At 34.6% G+C, this 25,050-nt stretch overlaps 3 protein-coding genes across 3 annotated transcripts; 1 reads left to right on the forward strand and 2 right to left on the reverse strand.

Moving 5' to 3' along the window:
- The first annotated feature begins 1,446 nt into the window (after positions 1–1,446).
- Positions 1,447–7,042, forward strand: LOC126657319 (uncharacterized). The gene is made up of 4 exons (XM_050351988.2): positions 1,447–1,715; positions 1,809–1,915; positions 3,163–3,260; positions 5,837–7,042. The coding sequence occupies exons 1-4, from the start codon at positions 1,562–1,564 to the stop codon at positions 5,973–5,975; spliced, it is 498 nt and encodes a 165-aa protein (XP_050207945.1). The 5' UTR covers positions 1,447–1,561; the 3' UTR covers positions 5,976–7,042.
- Positions 7,043–17,814: 10,772 nt separating this feature from the next.
- Positions 17,815–19,194, reverse strand: LOC126657681 (uncharacterized). The gene is made up of 2 exons (XM_050352417.2): positions 18,617–19,194; positions 17,815–18,379 (listed from the first exon to the last, which is right to left on the reverse strand). Exons 1-2 carry the CDS (start codon positions 18,830–18,832, stop codon positions 17,936–17,938), a joined length of 660 nt encoding a protein of 219 aa, XP_050208374.1. The 5' UTR covers positions 18,833–19,194; the 3' UTR covers positions 17,815–17,935.
- Positions 19,195–21,417: 2,223 nt separating this feature from the next.
- LOC126654479 (cyclin-dependent kinase inhibitor 3-like) lies at positions 21,418–24,439 on the reverse strand. Its single transcript, XM_050348347.2, has 3 exons — positions 23,872–24,439; positions 22,093–22,296; positions 21,418–21,952 (listed from the first exon to the last, which is right to left on the reverse strand). The coding sequence occupies exons 1-3, from the start codon at positions 24,264–24,266 to the stop codon at positions 21,883–21,885; spliced, it is 669 nt and encodes a 222-aa protein (XP_050204304.1). The 5' UTR covers positions 24,267–24,439; the 3' UTR covers positions 21,418–21,882.
- Between the last annotated feature and the right edge of the window lie 611 nt (positions 24,440–25,050).

Below are 25,050 nucleotides of genomic sequence, written 5' to 3' on the forward strand. Positions count from 1 at the left end.
TTTGATTTTTTTGTTTTCATCTTTATCCTAAAATTTAAATTTTTTTGATAATTAAATTAATTAAAAGATGAAAACATTATAAATGATTAATAATATTAATGTTTAATTAGAATATAAGCTAAATATAAAGGATCATTTTGAATATTTTTCAAATGAAAAGATGTCAAATTAGCTCTTTAGGTAGAGACGAAAATGAAAAATCAAAAAAAAGATACAAATAAACTTTTTCCTAGATCAGGGTATAAACGAATAAATATTATAAGATGGAGGTATTTTAAGTAATTAGGCCTACTTTTAACAAATATAAATTCCATTTTTTTGGCTCTACACATTGTGAATTGTACCTCATTTAATTTTATTAACATAAATCTTATTATTTGATTAAAATAATAAATAGATATTGCGATTGAAATACTACTAACTACTTACATACATTGTTTTTTAAGATTAATAACTAAAATTCATAAAAAAAAGGATTAATCACTAGAAGAATCATGATTTTTTTAACTATGTTTTAAAATTATAGCACAAACTCTTAAAAGTTTGTAAATAAATTTTAATTTAGTTTAGATTCAATATGCTTGTGTTGAACTTTCTCTTCCTTTGGATAAAAATTAAAATGACAACTCTTGTTTAGATTAGACATAATAAAAAAAAATCTTTATGTTTTGTGTCAATTATAATCAAATCTTTTAAAATCACCAGATTTAGCCAATTTTGCTATATTCAGTTGTTTTTAACCCATTTTTAAATCGAACCAGATTTATTGCCCGCATATTATACATGTCACTTCCAACTTAGCAAATTAGTTGACATGGCAACAACCCACACTACTAACCCAACTTAACCAAAACACATAGTAAACCAAGAAAACCAAACTCAACTAACCCAAATCAAATTAATTATTAATTAATTATTAAAAATCATACATATTTAAAAATATTAATACTTTCTAATTAACAATAATTAATTTTACTTAATAATTTGATAGATATATAATTAATTTTAAATTTTTATTAAATAAATAATCGTAAAATTAAAATATTCCTAAATCACGTGGGTCTAAGTCTTGATCCTTTAAAATTTGAATTCTGAGTGCTGATTTTTTCCTGGTTTAGATAGTGACCCTCAACATAAGCGAGAGTCACGATCGTGGCCTCCTTTCTTGGGATCTTTTCGGTACAAATTACATGCCTGGTCACGATAATGACCTTTCCCAGCTTTAGGGTCACGACATCTTGCCTTGCAAAGCACACTAATCGTTTTATAAAACAATATTTTTATAATAATATTTAGTTAAACCGTATCTTTATAATAATTTAGTTATTATTTTTTTTAAAAAAAATATTTAAATGTTTTGTAGGTATTTATCTAAAGATTCCTTATTTAAAGAGAAAAAAATGCCTCTTTTGGTTGAGACAAGCCCAGACTAATACCGTCCAGTCCAGTTAGGACATAACAGTATGAAGAGCCCAACCACAATCAGCAGAAACCTGGGCGGAACAAAGACCCTTTAGAAACAAACCATTCAGCTTCAAGTGTCGAAGTTAAACAAAATTCCATGGTGTTGTCTTCATGGTTTCGACGGCGGAACAAAGACCCCACTGCTCACACAAAACAACAACAGCAGGACCAATTGTACGGAATTACCCACCAATTAATCGACCATGTTAGGTCTTTTACCATGGATACTTTCAAGAATTTTCCAGTTCAAGGTAACCCCTCTACTATTATTATTACTCATTTAATTTTATTATAATTTATGCTCTGATAAAGTTATGGGTTTTGTGATTCGCTTTAAATTGTAGATGAAGAAGCTGCAATTTCTGGAGATAGTTCAGTGTTGGGTAATGTTCAACATGATCTCTCTGATTGGCAGGAGCAGCATGCTCTTCTTGTTCTTTCCCAAATCAAGGTTTATGTCCATCTTTTTGTTGAGTAATTTATGTGGATTTTGCAAGGTAGTTGATTATATTTTGAGAATTTGAAACCATGCCAATGGGAAAAAGATGGAGACATTTGTTGCACGGAAATAGTAAGGCTGAAATCCGTAACATTTAAACGTAATATGGCTAGTTAAGAAGAGTAGGTAATGAATATAAAATTTTGATGTTTTTTAGAAGCGTTTTTTTGAGATGTCGAATTTGAAAAGTTTACGTGCAATGTAGATGGAGGCTTTTAGACCTAGGTGCTGTAGTCAATTTCGCCTTGCTCCTAATAATCTTGATTTCTGTTGAAATCAAGGCTCATAGAAGTAGGAAAAAAAGGATAGTCTCGGGTTTGAGAGAAGGTCAATTATGTGATGTGAAGGAAATTATTTCCTTCTCTAATGTATTACACTTAATTATCGGATGTTTGACACACATCAATGGGTTATAATAAGTAAGGCTCTTTTTGGTTTTTGCTGCCCTTGTGTAAAGCACTTAGAGTTCTTGTTACTCATAAAACGTTTTGGTGTGAAACACTCAGTTTTAGCAAGAACTTCACATGATTAATAGTTAGTCAGCTGATGTTGCTTTTGACTGTCGTGAATTCGAGATTGAGATAAGTCGATCAAATTATATGTTGTTAATAGGAAAATTTGGACTAGTATTTATAATTTATTTCCCCGAGGATTAATAATACTATGCAATCTGTGTAAAAATTACTTTTAGTCCATCATATGTTGATCATGGAGCTTTTCTTGAGGTTTGCTTCGCATTTCTGGCACATGCCATTTAGGGGACAGTTTAAGTATTCTAATCATGAACTAACTATTTGGAATATGATTTTTGAAAGACTTTATTTATATTGTTACAATAAGACGAGTGATTTTGGTTTCTTCTGTCTTTTGTAAGCATGCACACCATTATATAAGGCCACCCTTTGACAATATAATGAAATTGCATACATGGACCCATGCACTCACCAAAATGATGGCCATGCTCATCGCAATCCCAAGCATTTTAGAAGATTTGTTTTGTTTGTAGTTAATTTATTTTGTTTGACCCTGAATAATGTTTTAAATACATAGGAAACTAAGAGATGTAAATGCAGCTGTATGGACATTTTTCAAGGAATTTTCAAGAAAAGAATATTTCTTTTTTCTTCTAATATGTACACTTCTTGGGGGTGGCTTATTTTTAACTGCTTGTTCCCCTCTGTCCCTCCTTTTCTCTCCAGGAACTTGCACAACTTAGATTTAAGTTATGCCCTGGCTACTTGAAGGAACGAGAATTTTGGAGGATATATTTCATACTGGTCTGGAATGATGTGGCTGAGTAAGTTTTTACAAGTTTTAAGTGATTTAATTATAAATTAATTATTCAAGGGAACATTCTTGCTTAGACGAGGTTTTGTGAATCCATATTCCATACTCATATAACATCCCCCATGCTTAAAGCATTGAATACAGTCTTATGAATTGTTAGTGTGGATCCATATAAACCTGATTTAAGCAAAGAATTATATTTTGTAGCAATTGAAGCTGTTTTAGGCTTTACCGCTGTTAATTTTTGAGTTTTTAACCTATGCCCTAAATCAATTTGTTTGAGTGGAATTGATGCCATTAGCAGATAAAAGATTTTACTGGCCAATATCATTCTGTTATAACAAATTGGCTTCCTATTATTCATAAGTTTCACCAAACTGTAAACAACTTACAATAACTTTCCTTTTAAAGAAAAGTCGCAGCTTAAAAGCAATTGGCATGCGAACATAATGTTTCAGTTTGGAAGCATTCTGTGATTTAGGAGCTCCCTGTTGTTCATTGTTTCAAAACGCGATTATAGAGTGAATTAGTAGTAGATATTTGATTCATAGTCATTAAATTCACAGGACATTCCACCCTATGATAGTATTTCAAGTTCACACTTAAATGGAAAGTGTTTTAACTTTCAATTCGTTTGTAGATTCTTGTGCCTATTTATTCACTTATATGTAGTTCAGATGCTAATTATTACATACAACTATACAAGGTAAATGAGATGCTTACCGGTTAATTGAGAGTAAGAATATGCAGGAATTCGTGTATTTAAAATATTTGGTTTTGTAGCATAGCTTCTGCATAGCTGTGTGAGTGGGTGGTCAAAGATGCTCGGAATTTAAGGCAAGTGGAATAAAAAAAGTTTTGATAAGGGAAAAAAGGGGGTAGGTGTCATGACTTGTATGTTAATTCTAATTGAGGTTTTCCATTCTTCAATTTTGTGTGTGATTTAGTTGGCAAAGTTGTTAGTGGGAAAAGCAAGGTAGTATAAAAATCAGGTTGATGAACTAGAAGTTTCTTCTTTTCTAGAAAAAGAAAAAAATATTTGCCTTTAGTGCCGGTTAGTTTCTGGCTGACACACGAACCATCAAGACCCATATAAGCATAGTTTATTTCCAGTGTAGTTGGGATTGGCTATGCCTAAATTGATTCTTTGCTGCACTCAGTTTGCTTCATAATGGCTGTCACTCAATCAAGTGTTCTTTGGGCAGACTATGTATAGAATCTCTGGAAAAAGGAAAAAGAAAAGGTTTTGTAGCCCAACTTCTTGTTGTTAATTCTTCAATAAAAACATGCAAGTCATAGCGTGACAATTTTTAGATGCCTAGGGATCAATAGCTGCATAACTCAAACTGGATAGGTATGAATTTCATTGCAGACAAGGAAGCATCAGCCCATGATAATATGCGTGACACATGAAACTGTGTTTTATCACAAGTAGTATTGTTTTGAATAAGAATACTTCAAATATGGAAAACTAGAGTAAGGTAATAAACAAATATTTGAAAAATGTCCAAGCTGCAGTACACAAGTCAGAATAACATCATGTTAGATCAAATTGAAGTACTACTCTTCCTGTCATTAGTTTGTAACCACAACAATCTTTGGAGCTGATGGAGTCAAGCCTTCTTGACGAGTTAACCTGCAAAACAAAGGTTAGACTGATGATCTGACGGTGGTTGTCCAATGAGTACTCTGATGCTCAAGTCATTAATTGACTGTTAATGATAGCTGAAGAGCTTGTAGTAATTGTAATAATGTGTGTTGATAGGCTATACATCGAGCTTCTTATATTGTAGCAAGGTGAGGGCAATATCTAGTAGTATCCGAATAAGATTAGGATTCCTATATCGTAGTTGATATAATTCAAGTAGGATTTTCTAGATACTTCTAGATGATACTAGAACCTTTTAAATTAATATAGAGTTGTATTCAGACAAGGAGTGATGCTCTTTTCAGGGTTCGGTCCTGGTTGGTCGAATCCTATGGGTTCCGCCTATAACTGGCAGATCCTTAGGGATTCGGTTATTCATCTAATCGTTAAGTTGATTATTTTATGATGGGGTTTGGATACATGGATCCGGTACTTGGACCGATAGGTTCTGTTCTATCAGGACATGAGAGAAATTTTTTTATTTCGGCTAGATTCTACAGAGAAGACGATGATATGCCAATTACCTTTTACGATAATAATCCACAAAAAATGGTTTAATGCCCAAGTCTTCCTTATAAATTCTGGCTTGGGCTTTTGTTCAAATGTGTGACTTCTGAAATTGTTACATTGCTTTGTTCTGTAGTTTGTACATGTCAGTTAGCTCCAGCTTAATCGTATCTGTGTTCAAGTCTTTGTTTTTATTCTACGAATCCCTTGCTATAACTGTATTTAACTAGTAACAATTTTGTGACCATCATGAGCTTAAAATCCTGAATATCCGAGTACCATGAAATTCATGATGGTGATTGATTGCTAATTCATTTTTGTAAAATGTGGTGATCTGCCGACTGCTCTTTTATTGATTCCTAGATTACTGTGTCTGCTTTATTGATTTGCACAATTATATACGATGTTTGACTTGTTGCTTCAATTATCAGATATGAGCTGCAGGCCATACGACTGGCAAAAATTAAAAAAATGGCGATGGGGAATGAAGAATCGTCAAATAGTAGCGGATATGAAGTTGAAATGTCAGAGACAAAGCAAGCTGCAAGTCCAGAGCCTCCAACTTCGTGAGATTGTTTGTTGCCTAGTCTAAAGAAGATGCATAGGTGTGAATAGGTGCTGCTCCAATTTTAACTGAAAAGGGAATTTTTGTCATTTTCGTATGTTTGTGTTCCGTCGAACAAAGTATTCAAATCAGTTGCTTCAACTTCTTGGGTAAGGGGTTTGATCTTCCTCTGTTTTTTAGATGGCTTTCGCTGTTTCTTGGATGTCTCTCGGTTTCTTTTACCACTCTTCTTCTTTTCCTCAACACCTTTACATTCTTTCGCAGCAGACAGAGTACCCAATTTGTACTTTCATCGGGAAGACTGTACTCATGCATGATCCAGCGCCCATCCTCTTCAGCCACTTCCGGGTTCTCGTAATGAAGCCGTTTCTTCAGCCCTTTTACGTTGTCAAACTCAAATAACCCCTTACCTTCTCCGCTCCAAGTTCCATTGTCACCCACGGTTCGACCAAATTGTTTGGCAGCATCATCACGGCTTTTTTTCTTTAGTTGTGTAAATATCATCCATAACTGAAGAAAAAAAGCGGTGATGATGCTGCTAAACGATTTGGTCGAACCGTGGGTGATAATGGAATATGGAGTGGAGAAGGTAAAGGACCATTTGAATTTGACAAACATGAAAGGGCTAAAGAAGCGGTTTTACTACGAGAACCCGACAGTGGCTGAAGAGGATAGGCGTTGGATTATGCATGAGTACAGTGTTTCTGATGAAAGTGCCAACAGAGTTCTCTGTTTGCTGCGAAAGAAAGTAAAAAGTGTTGAGAAGAAGAGTGGTAAAAGAGACACCCAAGGAACAAAGAAAGCCATCCAATAATAGTGGAAGATCAAACCCCTTTCTCAAGAAGTTGAAACTGTTTTGATACTTTATTCGACGGGGCCGAGAAGTGGTAATCCTTCAAATACTTGTACCTTACAGCTTTGCTCCTATAGCTCATGTTATTTTCAAATTTACCCTTAAATCTAGTAATGCAAGTATCTATCACATTCACAACTAGGGAGGAAGAAGCCAAACTTCAAATTGATTTTGTCTTTGACAAAGATATATGGTAGAATCTGTCAAAACATTCTGCAATTTTTTTTTTCTTATATAATAAATACTCCCTCCGTCCTAATAGAGTTGTCCACTTTGCCTTTATCACATAGTTTAAGAAAAGCAATTATTGTTTGTGGGTTTTGTGAACTTTTACTTACTTTTCTTGTCATACCCCTATTTAATATAGGGCCCACTTGCAAATTTTTTTCAATTTACTCATTAGTGGATTTTAAATAGGGGTAATATAGAAAAATTAAGTGTAAAAGTTAGTTACTTTTTAAAAGTGGACAAGTATTTTGGGACAAAAATTTTTTTCAAAGTGGACAACTCTATTGGGACGGAGGGAGTATATTGAATTATTGCATATGAGACGCAACAGAACCTAATTAAAGCTGGTGAAAAATACCTGCATTAGGATTTACTGCAGCCACTATGCATATTTTTCACTGATGCCATGGACTGTATGTTTTTTTTTTTTTTTGTATTGTTTTAGCTGTTAAAATGTTAATAACATTGCTTGTACGAGATGAGATGAGTTAAACTCACAAGTTACTTAAGATTAATTCAAAATGATATTAATTGAATCGAGTATTTAGTATAAAAATATTTGGCTTATTAGCCTAATTGAACTTTAATTAATCGAGACTGGTCGAGTTTAGTCTAGGCTAATCATGAACAACTTTTATTTTTATATTGAAACTTTTTTTTATATAGATAACCAAATTGAGCTAAGTCGAGTTTTTTTCTCAATCAGTTTATAGAGCTCGAATTTGAGCTCAAACTTTTAAATAAAATTCGAACGAATTTCGAGTTGAGTTTTGAATTTTTGAATTTGATATCCGAGTCGAGCACAATCAAACCGTTAAATTTTGTTCGATCTATTTGATACCATAAAAAATAATAATTTTCAGTTTGGTTCAATTTTAGACATAAAAAATTTCATTAAACTTTAGAATCGAATTAACTAAAAGAGAAAACAATAATAATAAAAACAAAGTGCGCTGCCAAAAAGAATCCGAAGTTCTGAAGTAAGATTCTGCAGAACAAATGAAGACTGCAAACCCCACCCCTACCATCATCACTACTACAGAAATTGATGGTAAGGCTTTCAATACTCATACACCTATTTATAATAGTACATGGATAATTCATTCTGGTTCTTCTAGTCATGTGACATTTGATTCAGCACAGTTTAAAATACTTAAACAATCCTCACAAAAGGCGGTCTCTGCTGCCAATGGAAATGAGGTTCCAATCAATGGAGAGGAATATATACCTATCACTAACACCTTAAATTTTGTTTTGGTAGTTCCATCTTTAAATTATAATCTCTTATATACTTCTCAAATTACAACATATTTATCTTGTACTGTTGTTTTTGCCCTAACTATTGTCTTTTTAAAGATATAAAAACAAAGCAGACTTGTGATATTAGGCGAGGGAATGTGTATTATTTGGACTCGGATTCAAAAAATTTTAACAAGTTGCATCGAGTTTGACTATAGGTGAATCTAAATGGGGAAAGAATGAAGCTGGAATTTAGGTTACATCAAAAACGTTTAGGACATGCATCTTTTGGGTATCTTAAAAAATTATTTCTTAGCCTATTTAAAAAAATTAATTGTGATACTTGTGAACTTGCGAAAAGTCATAAAAGTTATTTTTCACCAAGTTCTAAAATAAGTCAGCTACCATTTATGATTGTTCATTCTGATGTCTGGGGTCCATTCAAAATTCCAAATTTGAGTGAGTCTCGTTGGTTTGTTATTTTTATTAATGATTGTATCATAATGACTTGGATTTGCTTAATAAAATCCAAGAGTGAAGTGAATTTATTGTTCTAGAAATTTGACAAAGTCATCCAGACTGAATACAATGCACAAATTCAAGTCCTTTGAAGTGATAATGGTGGCGAGTATCAAAATTTTAAACTGAAGAATTATTTGGAAACAAATAAAATTTTTAATCAAGCAACTTATGCTGATACGCCGCAACAAAATGGCGTGGCTGAAAAAATCAACATTTATTTGAAGTGGTTCGTGCATCATTGGTTCAAGCTAAAATGTCTTTATGCTATTAGGGGGAAGCACTTTCTTCTGCTGTACATTTAATCAGTCGAACTTCTTCCATTTCACTTAACTTTCAAACACCATTTCAGGTCCTTAATGAGACTGTAGCTATTCCAAGAATACCAAACTTGCCATCTCATGTTTTCAGATTTGTTGTATTTGTTCATATCCATAAACATCAATGCCACAAGCTAAAACTACGAGCTCTAAGGTGTGTATATCTTGGGTATGTTACAGATCAAAAATGGTACATGTGTTATCGTCAATCAACTAAACGCATCTTCATAACAATGGATGTGGTATTTCTTGAAGATTTGATGTATTTTGAGTCCGAACTTCAAGAGGAGAACCAGAAAGAACTTTCGAATCCAAAAGATAAATTTTCAGAGAGAGTATCGAATTCTTGATTAAAATGTTGAAAGTCACTTGAATAATGATAGAGTGGTTGAACAAGAAGATATGGCTTCATCAGTTGAAGAAGAAATAAAATCCGAAGTCGAAATACCACACCGATCGACTATTGAGAACGTTTCCATTTGGGAACAGGAGCCACTAAAGAGATAATTACCAGAACGTGTCACTAAAGGTATTCCTAAACCCACATATGAACTTGAACTTTTGAGCAAAACTAAATATCCTATGAGCCATTATGTGTCCAAATAGAACTTGTCTGAATCAAATAAGTCATTTGCAAATCAATTATCTACAATAGTTATTCCTACGGTGTGTAAGAAGCCTTAATGGATCCAAAGTGGAGAATTGCAATGAACAAGAAATGAACTCATTACAAAAGAATGAGATATGGGAGCTAGTTGATAGTCCAGTAGGTAAAAGGCCAATAGGACGTCGAGGGATTTATACTAGAAAGTATATTGTCGATGGGGCAATTAAGAGATATAAAGCAAGATTGGTAGCGAAAGAATACACTCAAACTTACGGGATTGACTACACTGGGACATTTGCTCCTATAGCTAAAATCAATATTGCTATTGTATTGTTATCTTTAGCTGCAAATTTGGACTGGCCATTGCAACAATTTGACGTAAAAGATGCCTTTTTACATGGTGAGCTATCTGAAGAAGTCTATATGAAGCTTCTAAAAGGATGTAAAGCATCAATAAGACAAGACAAAAAGGTTAGCTGATTAAAGAAGGCATTATATGGGTTGAAACAGTCTTCAAGAGCAGAAACAAAATGTGGTTGTTCACTCAAGCGCAGAAGCCGAGTTCAGAAGTATGGCACTTGGAGTTTATGAAGCTTTATGGTTAAGATTTCTCTTGCAAAACTTGGGCTATACAGTGATGCAACCAATCAGATTGTACTGTGACAATGAAGCCACACAAAATATAGCTCATACTTTAGTTCAACACGATCGGACAAAACATGTCGAGGTTGCTAGATTCTTCATCAATGAAAAATTGGATATGAACGTATTATGGAATTTCCGGAAATTGTTCCGAGGATCAACTAGCACATATCCTGACTATAGCAGTTTCAACTGTGGACTATTTAAGAGTCTATCGTAAACAAATGGAACCCACTCCGGATCTTGCCCTGGAAGATTCAGATAGAAATTGAGTGGGAAAAGCGTAGAAGGTATGAATTCGACACCCGGTTAGCCCATAGCCATAGGTTGAGCGCCTTTTTAATGGAATTTCTAGAATAGCAAGAACATTTAAATTATATTCTTAAAATGTCTAGACAAGTTGAAAATGTTTGATGCTTATGCGCCTAACTTGAGGAGAAGTGTTGAGATTTGTCATTAATTACTAAACTTACCAAGTAATTTTGGTGACTAAGAACACTTGGTGACCAAGTATTTTTGACCACCAAGCATTCTTGTATCTATATAAAAATGTTATATAGTATTGTAAGGAGTAAGTAAAGATAAGAATATTTCTTCTACAAGTTTTTACAGGCTATGCCTAAATTAATTATTTTTCGCCGCTCTCAATTCGCTTGATAATGACTGTCATTCGATGTTATCCCTCTTTGGCCAGAGGCAAAACCATTATTCCAACTCAGAATGGTCAAAATGTATGCGTTCGGCTATTTAGAAAACTCGGTTATTTAGAAAAATCAAACGGCGGTTCAAGTGCGGTTTCAGAACACGCAACTAGCACTTGTAGGGCGTTATACGAGAAAACAAAACTGCCACTAATTTTGTATATTGTTGTTGTGTAGCATTACTAGCTCTTAAATTTTCTCCAGAGAGGAGGATCTCTGGATCCACCCTGCTTCAGGCAGACTATGTATGATTTAAACTGGATAATAATCATTTATAGGCAAAGTTCAGTAGAATCCCTAGAAAAAACTTGAATTAGCTCGAGCTTAATCATTTAGTTATTCATAATGGTGGATTCAATTGAAGTACTGTTATTCCTTCATTCCTTTGTAACCGAATAAATTTGATTTTTGGACCTGAGAGAAAATATTAAATTTCAGCGAGATTCATCAGAAAATCGATGATGTACCATATACCTTTGTTCTTTTATATGTGAATAAGCTCCAGCTTAAATCATATATTTGGTCTCGTCTTTTCCCTAATGCCTTTACTTATCTGTAATCAACAATTAACAAATTTGCAACTATCATGAGCATGAGCTTAATTTTGGTAAAATATGGTGATCTGCCGACTCTTTTTTTATTGATCCCTAGGAAACTGTATCTGCTCTATTGGTTTGTACAATTATGTACAATATGTTACTTGTTGCTTCAATTATCAGATTTGAGCTGCAGGCCATACGACTAGCAAAAATCAAAAAAATGGCGACGGGGGATGAAGAATATTCAAATAGTAGCGGATTTGAAATGTGGGAACTCTATGAGAGACGCTGACTCCAACTATTGTCATACTCATACACGACTCATACGTAGAATTTATTATCATTACCGCCTGGACTTATACATCCAATCTGCAATGGTAACAATCCAATTGTAGAGTTCTGTTAATTGAGCTATAAATCCTGGCTCCACGGGAGTCAGATTTCTATTATGCTATATGTCAATCTAATTTCATATGGTTTTGGAAATACATAATTTAGCTGTTTGGAATTCAATTGGGTGCAATGCAACTCATTGTCGGACTGTTAGGTCTCGATTTTGAATCCTTATCGCAGTCTGTAATAAACACGAGATAGTTGATTGAACAAAGTTTTGAGTTTATGTATAGAGGGACCAGATGTAATTGATCCAAATGAAACAGGCTCAATCCATGATGCTACCCCAACCCTATTGATTTACATTTGAAGAATAGCATATGAATTTTTTTTTAATTTTTTTATGTCAAACGCTAAAATTTCCATTAATAATAATGAAAATTACATTAATGAATAGTTCTTCTTCATCAACTTGAAAGAAACTATTCTAAAATAATGTGGAGAGTTATTTTAACACAATCATCGAATAGGGCTTTTTCAACCATAGTTACCCAAATACATAAATGGTTCAAATATTGAGTTTACGATCTTGAAACCACTTGATTCTTGAAACTTCAAACTTTTCAAGTCTCATCTTCAATATAAATCCAAAAGTTATCTTTAGATCGTTAGATCCGTTGAAATTTCATGTTTTCCGATCTTCATCTTCAAAGAGATTCTGAAAAGATAAACTAACACTATAACAAGACTTAATAAAATCTAGATCAAAAGAAATTTCAAATAAACATCTTTAAGGATTTAATTAAACAAGAGTAATAGATCTACAGTAAATATTATTATGGGCGGAGAGAAGATGATTTTCCGTTTAACCGGAAAAATCATCTTCTCCCACCCTCAAAAAGATGACGAAGAAAAGAACATAGGGTCATTTGCGGTTTTGAATTTGTGAGTTAAAGTCTATTAATTTACACGTAACCATTTTAATCAATTAGGAAGAGTATTTTCTAATTTTAAGTTAATTAACCTCCAAACTGAATTGATAACGTAGCTAGTAACATAAAGGCTGCTAAGTGTTTATTTTGTACTATTTCAGATAGTGTTTATTTTCTAGTAACATAAAGGCTACTAATACTTTGCCTTACTGAATCATCGAGGCCAATGAATGTGTTTATTTTGTACAATTTCAGAGTTAATTAACCTAAAATTAAAGGCTTAAATGCTCCAAAAATCACGAACTTTCGCGTGTTTTGGGTAAATAACACGAACTTTCAATTTTGGTTTTTTAATACATAAACTATCCAATTTTTGTAATAATGACACCGGCTGTAATTCCGGCTTCTGGATGCTCATGTGGCACCGCCCGCGACAAGCTGTCCCAACCCGTCCTTAATAGCTGGCAGAACTCCTCCACGTCAACAAAACCACGCCGTTTTGGTCTCCATATTTCTTAAACGAAACTACGTCGTTTTACGCTATCCTCATCGTTTTAATTTTTCACTTCTCTTCATCGATGCTCAGTCTTCAATTTAGGGCAACTTCATTTCTCAAGAGAGTGAAAAGAAACGATGAATAACCTTTGCCCTTCTCCTAAACACGAATCCTAATCAATAACCCCAACCTAAAAATCACGAACCCTAATCCCAAAATCAGGAACCTTGATCCAAAAATCACGAACCCTAATCGTTGTTTGTTGATTTTTTTTTTCAAGTTCTCCTTCGTTGCTGGTATTTTTGTGGACATAGTTGCTTCAAGGTTGCTGAAATCGTTTCTTTATACGACCAGGTAACTCTTTGTCGTTCTGTTTGGTAATGGAAATGGATTCGCCGACTTTTGCTGTGTATTACAATTACAATGGTAGCTTTCTTACATATGGTGAAGAGAAGTTGTATTTTAAGGGTGAAATCATGTATGCTAAGTTTAGTAGTGTCAAGCTAGGGTTTGCTAGGTTTGAAACAGATATCTTCAGGTTAGGGTATGCTAAGTTTAAACTCTATTATGTTGTGCCGGGTCTCCCTATAATTACTGGTTTAAGAGGTTTAGAGAATGATGATGATGTGGCTGGTATGTTGCAGTACATAGGGAGTGATGGATGGACAGGTTTTTTTAGGCTGTATGTTGAAGGTGAAAAAATAGCAGATACTACTGAGACTCTTGTCCTTGACACTGACAGAGCAAAGGGAAAAAGTCAGACGGGTAATAGCAGCAAGGGCAAAAAACTGAAAGGAAAAAGAAAGGCACTTGATTCTGTCACCCCAATTTTCTCTGAAGCTACTATTGAGTATGATGCCCCTGTAGTTGATCATGCAGCCTCTGTAGTTGATGAAGCAACCGCTGCTGTTGATAATGATATCCCGACAGTTGATCATGAAAACCCAGATGTGGATGCAGATTTGGGGGATGCTAATGTTGTTGATATTAACATTGAAGAGATGAGGGATTTGGTTTCTGAGAGGTATGAGAGTGATGGTGATTCTGACTATCTTCCAGTTGGTGGAAGTGATACCGACGATGGCCTTGATGATGATGAACTGTCAGATGATGACGAGTACATTCAAGCGAGGCGAGATAAGGCTAATTACAAGAGGTCTGGAGGCTTGTGTTTGGGGGAAAGCAGTTCAAAAGGTAATGACCCTGCAGTGATGAGTAGTCAGTATGGTGAGAGCGAGAGAGTTGGTAAGTGTCCCGAGACAGAAGAGGAATATGTTAGTGAATATAAAGAATCTGACGGTGATGTGAACTCGATAGGCAGTGATGATGAGGTTGATGAGGAGGGAAACCTTATTTCCCAAAAGAAGATTTTGTATGATCCAAAGTGTGACCATAAGGAGTTTCAGCTGCTTTTGGGCATGCGATTTGAGAGTGCAACTCAGTGCAGAGAGGCGATGCAGAAGTGGGCTATATTAAATGGGTTTAATCTGAGAACAGTGAGGACTAACAAGTACCAACTTGGAATGAGATGTTCAGTTGGCTGCCCTTGGTATTTCTTTGGAAGTACAAACAAAATAGAGAACACTTTCATAATCAAGAGGTTGGACTGTGATCATTCATGTGCGAGAGTGGTTGACAATAAGCAGGCTACGTATTTCTGGATTGCGGAAGAGTATAAGAGCCGGATTAAGAGAAACCCTAACTTTCCGCGCAAAGAGATGCAGGCAGAGTTGCTTGAGAAATATTGTTTGAAAGTCAGCCATTGGAAGTGTTACCGAGCTAAAGAGTATGCCTTGGAGCTTCTTCGTGGGGGAGTGGTGGAACACTACGCCTCGTTACGGTCCTACAAAGCTGAACTGATGAGGGTTGATCCAGAAGGGAGATTTGAGTTTCTCCTAGGTGAAGGTGCTATATTTCAAGGGTTTTTTATATGCTTAAGTGCCTTGAAGAAAGGGTTTCTGTCTGGATGCCGACCCATTATTGGTTTCGACGGATGTTTTTTGAAGACATTCCTAGGAGGGGCATTATTGACTGCCGTAGCGAAGGATGGTAATAGCCAAATGTACCCTATTTGTTGGGCGGTGGTTGAGACTGAGAATGAGCACTACTGGACTTGGTTTTTGAACCTTTTACGTGAAGAGCTAGACATCAAAGAAGGGTATGGTTGGAGTTTCATGAGTGACCAGCAAAAGGTATGTTAAACTGTTTTCAAGATTTGCAGTTTTAATTTCAGTTTTGTAGATTTGCATGTTTTAAAGATTTGCAGTTTTAATTTCATTTTTGTAGATTTGCATGTTTTATAGATTTGCAGGTTTAATTTTAGTTATATACATTTCCAGTTTTGTAGATTTGCAGTGTTAATTTCAGTTTTGTACATTTGCAGTTTTGTACATTTGTGATTTGCAGTTTTAATTTCAGTTTTGTAGATTCGCAGTTTTAATTTCAGTTTTGTACATTTGCAGTTTTGCTACATTTGCAGTTTTTAACTGTTGTGTTGATGCTTTTTTAGTTTCAGTTATCTTAAATAGGTATCTTTGTTAAACTGTCAATAAATTTTTTTGTTAAACAGAACATAGATTTGCAACTGTGTTATGTTAATTGTGGTGCTATGTATTAAGTTTTGTTGTTAACTTCTTGGAACAGGGCTTACAGAATGCTATTGCAAACCTTACTCCATTTGCTGAACATAGAAACTGTGCTAGGCACGTATATTGCAACTGGAAAAAGGAGTTCAAAGGCCAAGCATTGAAGAACTTGTTTTGGAGAGCTGCTAGAAGCACGTACGAGGCAGAATTAAAAGAGACCCTTAAGCTACTGAAGGAGGAAAATGAAGCAGCTTGGGCAGATTTTACCCGCCGAGATTACAAGAAATTCTGCAAGGTACATTTGAGCCACACTCCCAGAAGTGATATGAATGATAATAATGTTTGTGAGACATTCAACGGGGCCAATACAACCTCCTGCATTTAAGAAGATGCCTGGTAGGCCTAAGAAGAAGAGAAAGAGGGCACCGGAGGAGGAGTTAAGGGGCCACCTGTCAAAACGTGGAGTGGACATGACATGCAAAATATGTGGAAATGTTGGGCATAACAGGAGGACTTGCATGAACAAGTTTAATCCAGCAGCTCACATACCAGTTAAACCCCCTGTAAGTAGTTTACATGGTGCACTTAGTTTTATATTGTATGCCAATTATTTATGCATGGTTTGTTTCTCTACAGGGTAAAAGAGGTAGGCCTCGAAAGAATCCAGTCCCAACTGCTCGTTCAGTTGACATACCGGGTCCAAGTGCAGCAGCTGTTGCACCTATTTTGGTGCACCCCTCGACCTCTGAACGACAAAAGCAAAGAGAGCGACGACTGGTAACCTCCTCTAATACCAGTTTTTATTTTATAGTAATGCTGAAAAGGTTAACATAATAAACTATGCTTGAGAACTCAGTGTCCTTCCATCTTCTTAGGTGAGACAAGGTTATGGTCTCAGAATAATGGAGGACACTGGAAACATATATTTGAGGGTATGTAGTTTGAATTTGTTAGATGTGTTTACATTCTATTTGATGTGTTTGTCCTAACACAGATGCCACAATCAAATGCAAGTGCTCGGTTGACCCAAGAGAGTAACGCATCCGCAGTCACTAGAGAGACACCATCGTATGCGAGACCTACTGCCTCTAGCAGAGCTTCTAATGTAGATAATCAAAGATCAAAAGGGGGTCGTGGTGGAAGAGGCGGTCCTGGTGGTAGAGGCAGTCGTGGGGGCAGAAGCGGTCGTGGCGGCAGAAGCGGTCGTGGGGGTACAAGCGGTCGAGAAGTGGTCGGAACACAAGAAAGTGTTGCAAACTGACCTGCCGCACTTATTATTTTGCTAAAAGTGCTATGTTGTAATTAATTAAATGGCTGCATAAACAGCTTCTTCTGAACATAGCTTAGGAAGTTTTCTTTTTGATGCTAACATACAATGCTAGCTTAGGATGTTGGATGTTGGAATGCAGGCTTGGGATGCTGTTTTTTGGGTGATAGAATGTCAGCTTAGGATCTTTCTTTTTGGCTGATAGAATGTTGGCGTAGCATGGGTTGATAGAGTCCTAGTGTAGGATTTTTGCTTTTGGAGGTATCATATGTGCAGGTTGTATATGATGGCAATGTGCAGGAGGGATATTTATGTGTATGTGCAGGGTTTAGATGATAGCATTGTAAAGGATGGATATTTAAAAAAATGCCAGCATAGGTACTTTGTTTTTTATGTAACAATTGTGCCTGAAATGCAAATCCATGTGTTACAAAATTCTATTATTTTACTATTACCTACTCTGTTGTATTGATTATGCTTATAGACAAGGTTGTGATTGCATACATATGTAGACTGAAAGAAGTACACTGAAACCTGAATTTAAAAGATAAAAGAAGTAGTCTGAAACCTTAATTTACCAGAATTACAATCCAAACTGAGTTCATCAAATAAAACACAACATATAAAACAGACAGTACAGAAGTTCGGTACAGTACATTCAGAGTTAACCAAAATACCTAAGACTTAATCATTACACATATTTGTTAAAACGACTTCATCGCCGCTGCGAAAGCCACGAACCCACCCAACATGATGCCAAGCAACCAACAAACCTTTCGCAGTTGCTTAACTTTGAGCCTTAACTTCTTATTTTCGACTACTAATTTTGCCCTCTCATTAGTCAAGTTATCCACCTTCTTGTCAAGTACCATGTTCATCTCAACTAGCTCACCTTTTGCCCTCTGCAACTCTTCATTCATCTTCTCAGCTTTTCTGATCTGCATACACATGGTACTCACAATGTCCTTGGATGCTCTCACAACTGCGGAACTGGCTTCAGCTTTGTAAACCAAGTCCCTCTCACTCTGCCTCAATTCTGTCATTTCCCCTTCCATATCTTGCTTATTGTCCATTAATTTCACAAGCAGCTTCCGCAAATGCTTCGGAGTTTCTGGGTCAACCCACTCCAGGTAGTCGCAATCATCAAACTGAGGTATAAAAACACAATAATTTCAAAGACACAACCTAATTCTGCCACAGAAGCTTCAAATTCGAAAGATTTTCAAACACAAAATCAAATTGTGGAACAAAATATTCAAAATCGATAGAATTTTAAAAACAAAACCTAAGTTCATTTTATAAGATTCAAAATAGAAAGAATTTTACCCAAGTCAGACCTAATTTTAAAACATAAGATTTGAAATTAAAACGCATTTCATACGTACCCTTCTGTAATAGCATCTCAGAAATCTTCTACCTGGATTTTCATCTGCATAGGAAATGTAACATTTCACTCTCCCATGTTGGCATTCCTTTTGAGGAACGGAGCTTGACGACGAGGCATACGAGAAGGTTTCATTTGTGCCTCTTGAGAATGGAGGCATATCCGACGGCCGCGGAGTACAGAACAATCTTTTCCGGTCCTCAACAAAACTCGACATTGCTAACCCTAATTTCACTAACCAGATGGGAAGAAGGAATATAAACTCTCTTGAGAAATGAAGTTGCCCTAAATTGAAGACTGAGCATCGATGAAGAGAAGTGAAAAATTAAAACGATGAGGATAGCGTAAAACGACGTAGTTTCGTTTAAGAAATATGGAGACCAAAACGGCGTGGTTTTGTTGACGTGGAGGAGTTCTGCCAGCTATTAAGGACGGGTTGGGACAGCTTGTCGCGGGCGGTGCCACATGAGCATCCAGAAGCCGGAATTACAGCCGGTGTCATTATTGCAAAAATTGGATAGTTTATGTATTAAAAAACCAAAATTGAAAGTTCGTGTTATTTACCCAAAACACGCGAAAGTTCGTGATTTTTGGAGCATTTAAGCCAAAATTAAATGGTATTGTTTCTAATTGATTAAAATTGCTAAATGTGATTTAATTAATCATGACAAACCGGTTGAATATGAAATTTCAATTATTGAATCATAATTTACAAATTCACAAAACTAAATCAGGAATAAATTGAATTATTAAAGCCTAGAAGAATATCAAAATTACGTACTGTAGTAGTCAGATATCAAGTCTTGAGGTCCCCGTAAATCTAGTAATGCGAGTATCTATCACTACTAGGTAGGGCAGAGGAAGAAGCCAAATTTCAAATTGATTTTGTCTTTGACAACAGTAATATGGTAAAATCTGTCAAAACATTATGCCATATTTACTCTTTTTCACTTATATATTCAATTATTGCATATGAGACACGACAGAACCTAATTTAAAGCTAGTGAAAAATACCTGCATTACGATTTACTGCAGCCACTATGCATATTTTTTTCACTGATGTCATGGACTGTATATTTTTTACTTTTTAACAGTTAAAATGGTAGTGACAACATCACTTGTATGATATAGATCATAAATGAGACGGGTTAAACTCACGAGTTGTTTAAGATTAACTCGAAAAATATTCAAAATGATATTAATTGATTCGAGTTCTTAGCATAAAAATATTTGGCTCGACAAGTTTACGAGCCTAATCGAGATTTAATTAGTTGAGATTGATCAAACTTAATCTAGTCTAATCAGGAGGAATTTTTATTTTTACATTAAAATTTAATAATTTTTTATAGATAATTGAATCGAGCTGATTCAAATTTGATTCTCAATTAGTTTATTGAACTTGAGCTCGAGCTCAAACTCTTAAATAAAAGTCGATCAACTTTTGAGTCGAGTTTTGACTTTTAAGTTTTATATTCAAGTCGAGCACAATCTTAATTGTATTTTGCGTTTTTTCGGTTGTCTGTTAGCCTGTGTAATAGCCCCTGGTTTCGTATTACTTGGAATTGAAAGGCATTCTTGAGCTGTTTGCAAGGAAAAATATGATGAAAAAGAAATAATAGAAGGAATAAGGCAATAGGACAATAAAAAGTGTAAATATGCAAACTTTTGAGTTTTGAATAAAATGCAATTGCGAAAACTTTGGTCACAAAACCGTACGATGTCTCATGTGAATAGGCAAATTCACCAATGCAAAGACTCAGAGTCCGACCATTCATGCATTTTCAATAAATGCCCACTTGACAATCTCAACAACTTTACCACTAGGGTTTGTAAAAAGAACCGAACCAAACCGAATGATTGAATCGATAATTTTTGTTCGGATCTATTTGATATTATAAAAAAATTACAACTTTTCAGTTTGTTTCAGTTTTAGACATAAAAATTCATTTAGCTTTAGTTCAAAACAAACCGAAATAACCAAATGTAACCAAAAATTTGATTAAACCGACTTTCAATTTGATTTGTTTCGCTTGGTTTGAATCGAATGCACATCCATATTTACCACCACTAATTTTCAGAGGTATAAAATGTAAAAGAAAAGAGCAAATAATAAAAAAATGAGCACTGCCAAAAAGAACCTGAAATTCTGAAGTAAGATTCTACAGAAGAATCCAAGACTGCAAGAACCCCACCCCCACCATCATCATCACCACCACCCCAATCTCCTCCCCACCACCAAAACATTAAAGGGCCACCCCTCTGTTCAACTACCAGACAATCATAAAGAAAAAATACACATTTTCATTATAATATGAGTTGATGTTGATGAAAATAGTAAAAAAATAAAAATAAAATACTTTTATTTTTTACTGATAGTGTGACACATAGCATTATTGGAGTAATTAAGTTAAAATATCTGATACAGATATAATGATAATAGATTCTTAACTCAATTACGGATTTACAGATCCGACCAAAAAGAAAACTGTAATAAAAGCAAGAGCATCTAAGAAAAGAGAGACTGTAAGATAAAATTTATTATGTCCTTAAGATAAGAAAAGAGAGTGAACAGTACAGTGAAAGTTTAGCAGTGTTCATAGAGTGGTCCTGTCAACATTTATACATGTAAACATTGGACAAAATAATTCTACAGGACAGGAAATATTTCTACAGGAAGTATGCACCACCACCACCACGAACACGGCCAACCACCACCGCTACAAACACCGTATCTCATATACAGCATCAACACTAAAAAGGGCACAAAATAATCTTAAATACAACAGAATTGACACAGCAAAATGAATTGAGAAATGAGTTACATTTATTACCAAAATGTTCACATTCATGGTTCATTCCTAAGTATAGACAAAGGTTAAATTTCTAAACTAATAGAAATAAAAAGAAACTAACAATTAGATGTACCACCTAAAAATTACAGTAATGAAACATCTAAACTAAACCCTAAAATATATCTGTTTTCTGCTCCCCCGTCGTCTTCAGTGATTCCTTTGCCTTTCTGCTTTAAAGTGTGAGTCTTATTGTGATTCAATATCTGGCTAATGTATAATTTATCAGCTAGCTGTGTCAATTGGTCAGTCTTTGAATTTATGCATCTTCCAATCGATGTCTCCGAATTAGTTTACACGGAACCTGGAAAATTGGCAGAACATATACGACACCGACTGCTATCAGCACTCCTTAAAAGCCGTTTAGCATGAAATTAGAGAAGCTATAGGGGATTGAAGTCCTGTTGATTGATACCGGTTATGGTATCACTTGGACCCATTCATAGCGTCCAGTGAGGGGCATTTCATTTACAACATCAAAGTTGTACCTGCAAGAATGCAGTAAGCAGATTAAAAAACTTGCCGTAAGTAAATTGGAAGCGCAATGCAGAAAATTACTACGATCTAGTTGAGAAGTTGACATTTCCCTATAACAATAAACGTGTATGCAAAGGGTTACTTATCATACTTCTCAATGAATAGATTCTGGTGCCTCTGTTCAGCACAAGCAAAAAATTCATCCATTTCATGTGCTGTTGGGATGTTCCTCTGCATATTATTGCTAACTCTTCGGTTGGTTTCCGTAGAGCTTGCTTGTCTTGTCATTGAAGTTGGAGTTGCAACAGTATCCGGGTCCTTTATCAAGTCGCATGGGGTGCTTTCTCTAGTTCTTCTGCTTGATAAAACAATTAGACAAGATCAGTTTAATTACGAAAGATGCATCCCGGTTTTAATAAAGTTCCAAACCTAGAATTGAGAATATAATCAAACTTAAAAAAATGATAAGGAAATGAACATCCAATAATTGTGGAAAAGGAACTTATGCAAAGAAAGTAAGTTTCACAATTTACAAGGACAACCACCAATTTACAAGTCATAAACCATAAAATGAAAGCAAGAAAACTGAAACTTTTTGTCACCTAGTGATGGCCCTAAAACAGAGTATTCCACATAAATGTATCAGTCTGCAGCTAGGCCCCATAGATATGATACATCATTATCCTCTATCATGCTAACACAAATAAGGCAGAAGAGCTATAGGCATAAATAACGCAACAAAAAACAAATTGGCTGAGTAAAACCAAGTCAACAATTTTGGTAACTTAAACCCAAAACATCACAATTCATGATAGAACTATTTTTGTTTCTTAGGATTCTAGTACTTCTTATTAAATAAACCAATCAAAAAAAAAATTATCATATCTATTTCATAGTTCAATATCATTATTTTTCTCATGATATAACTATTTTTGTTTCTTAGGATTCTAGTACTTCTTATTAAATAAACCAATCAAAACAAAATTATCATACCTATTTCATAGTTCAATATCATTTTTTTCTCATGATATACAAGCTTCATGATCTAATTTTCTTGCAATCAAAGAACACACAAGACTGAATGATGCTTTAAAACATTATAAATTACAAATCAAGAAACCATGTTCTTCATTCAATTTCTGTTGTACCCTTTAAAAGAAATGCATAAATCAGCTTCAACCAAATTGCAACATTAATGACTGAGCTTGTGGGCACACATGTTGAAAATGGAAACCTATATATATTAATTAAAAGAAGCAACTCCCCACCACCATCAGTCACAAAAATGAAACTTTTTGTGAAAGCAGTTTTAGATAGTAGCCATATTATTAATGTATCACATGAAAGTGAAAGCACTGAAACAAATCAGACCCAAACAAGAATTTTCTTTTTCTTTTTAATTACCTTTTCTAATTACAAAAAGAAATTAATGAAAACAAACAAAAGGTAAGTGAACTAGACAGCAGAAAAAACACTCAACAAGCTGAGCAAAACTCTCAAGGGGAAGAAACAAAACATTTTATCTAGTAATGCCATTACTTAACCACTAGGTAGCACGGACACTTCATTCAACTGTGTCCCATTTGGATACGTTTCGGACCCTTGACGTTTTGGATACAAAACTTCATATTTTTTTACACAAGGAACCTTAAAATAACACCGTTTCGCAGTGTGCCGTGTGCGTATCTAACTAGCTTAAACAAGTATGAACAAAGTATCAAACAAGCATGCATGGTTTGTCTTTGGCAAGCTAGCAAAAGTACTAAATAAGTGTAATCAATCATGCATGTAAAAACTTACAAAAAATTAAACTAAAAACTGCATTCATTCAGGAGATGACAGAAAAGCAAATTCAACAAAGTATAATACAAGTAGCAATAAATAAAAACAAATAACCAAAACCCAACAAAAAAAAAAGAAAAAAAAATACCTTTCTCTTGACTCAAAATCAAGATAATTGTCACCAAAAGAAACCTCAACACTAAAATCCTCAGCTTCACATTTAAACCCCAATATTTCCCCTTTATTCCCAAAACACCCCTCTTCCCCTTCAATTTCATCACCCCTCTCCTCCTCTTGCTCAACACTACTTCTGGTATTCATTCTTGAACACGAAGAAACTTTCTCTTGTTGCTTCTGTTGAACAGCATGTTTCAAAGGCGGCTTTTCGATGTGGCGGTTTCTGAGCTGAATAAACGAGGAGGAAGAATCAGCAGCCGCCGCGAGAGCTAGGGTTTTAGCCCGGGTACGAACACCTAAGGCGGTGGATTCCGTTACGACTGTAACATCAGTTGTGAGTTTGGATTTCTTCATGTATTTCCCCATTTTCTTGATTTTCTTGATTCTTGATTTTCTTGATTGTATAGGACAAATTATTTTCTTGATTTTCTTGATTTTCTTGAATTGAATTGAAGAGGGAAAGAGGAGGGACCAATTTTTTTTGTATGAGAAAGAAAGAGAAAAAGAAATTCAGAGAAAAACAAAGTTAGGGTTGGGAATAGGGGAACATTTAACCCTCTTCTTTTCTTATTCTTTCTTGCACTATTTTACCAATTTCCCAAATATGCCCTCCAACTTTTATACTAATACTTTTATATCCTTAAATTATATTTAATTTTGAGGATCCCATATGAAATTCTTTTCATAATTTTACGTGTTATTTAATTTTAAAATTATTAAGGTTAATAAAATTCTAATGAGAAATACAAAAGTGAAAACTTAATAATTTAATATATAAATTAATATTATCAAAACAAATTTTATTAATACCTAGTTGATTGTTAAATTCTTTTAGTTAGAGTGTTTATATTTTAAATTAAAAGAATTATCATATATTGTGTTTTTAATTAAAAGATATTTGTATTTTTAAATTGCGTTTTAATATAATTTTGGCCTTAAAATTATTAAATATACAAATCAACTATTTAACTGAATTTTATTTAGATTTATGCTAAGAGAAGGGGTTGATTTGCTTCAATTGTGTAAGTTAAGAACCAAACTGTACCCAAATATAATGTAATTGTATAAAAAAATTTCGAACAAAAATTAGAATGCATTACAATACCTTTGACCCATAATATTTTCATCTTCCCACCTTTTCATTTGTTAA

Source organism: Mercurialis annua, linkage group LG7, assembly GCF_937616625.2.
Source record: "Mercurialis annua linkage group LG7, ddMerAnnu1.2, whole genome shotgun sequence".
Classification (NCBI taxonomy): domain Eukaryota; kingdom Viridiplantae; phylum Streptophyta; class Magnoliopsida; order Malpighiales; family Euphorbiaceae; genus Mercurialis; species Mercurialis annua.

Coding starts and splice junctions, on each gene's coding strand:
- LOC126654479 (XM_050348347.2), bottom strand. CDS start 24,266: ATGGGGAAATACATGAAGAAATCCAAACTCACAACTGATGTTACAGTC. Junction 22,297..23,871: donor GATTTTGAGTCAAGAGAAAG/GTATTTTTTTTT, acceptor TTTATCAAGCAG/AAGAACTAGAGAAAGCACCC. Junction 21,953..22,092: donor CAGAATCTATTCATTGAGAA/GTATGATAAGTA, acceptor GCATTCTTGCAG/GTACAACTTTGATGTTGTAA.
- LOC126657319 (XM_050351988.2), top strand. CDS start 1,562: ATGGTGTTGTCTTCATGGTTTCGACGGCGGAACAAAGACCCCACTGCT. Junction 1,916..3,162: donor TTGTTCTTTCCCAAATCAAG/GTTTATGTCCAT, acceptor TTTTCTCTCCAG/GAACTTGCACAACTTAGATT. Junction 3,261..5,836: donor GTCTGGAATGATGTGGCTGA/GTAAGTTTTTAC, acceptor TTCAATTATCAG/ATATGAGCTGCAGGCCATAC.
- LOC126657681 (XM_050352417.2), bottom strand. CDS start 18,832: ATGTCGAGTTTTGTTGAGGACCGGAAAAGATTGTTCTGTACTCCGCGG. Junction 18,380..18,616: donor TGAGATGCTATTACAGAAGG/GTACGTATGAAA, acceptor TTTATACCTCAG/TTTGATGATTGCGACTACCT.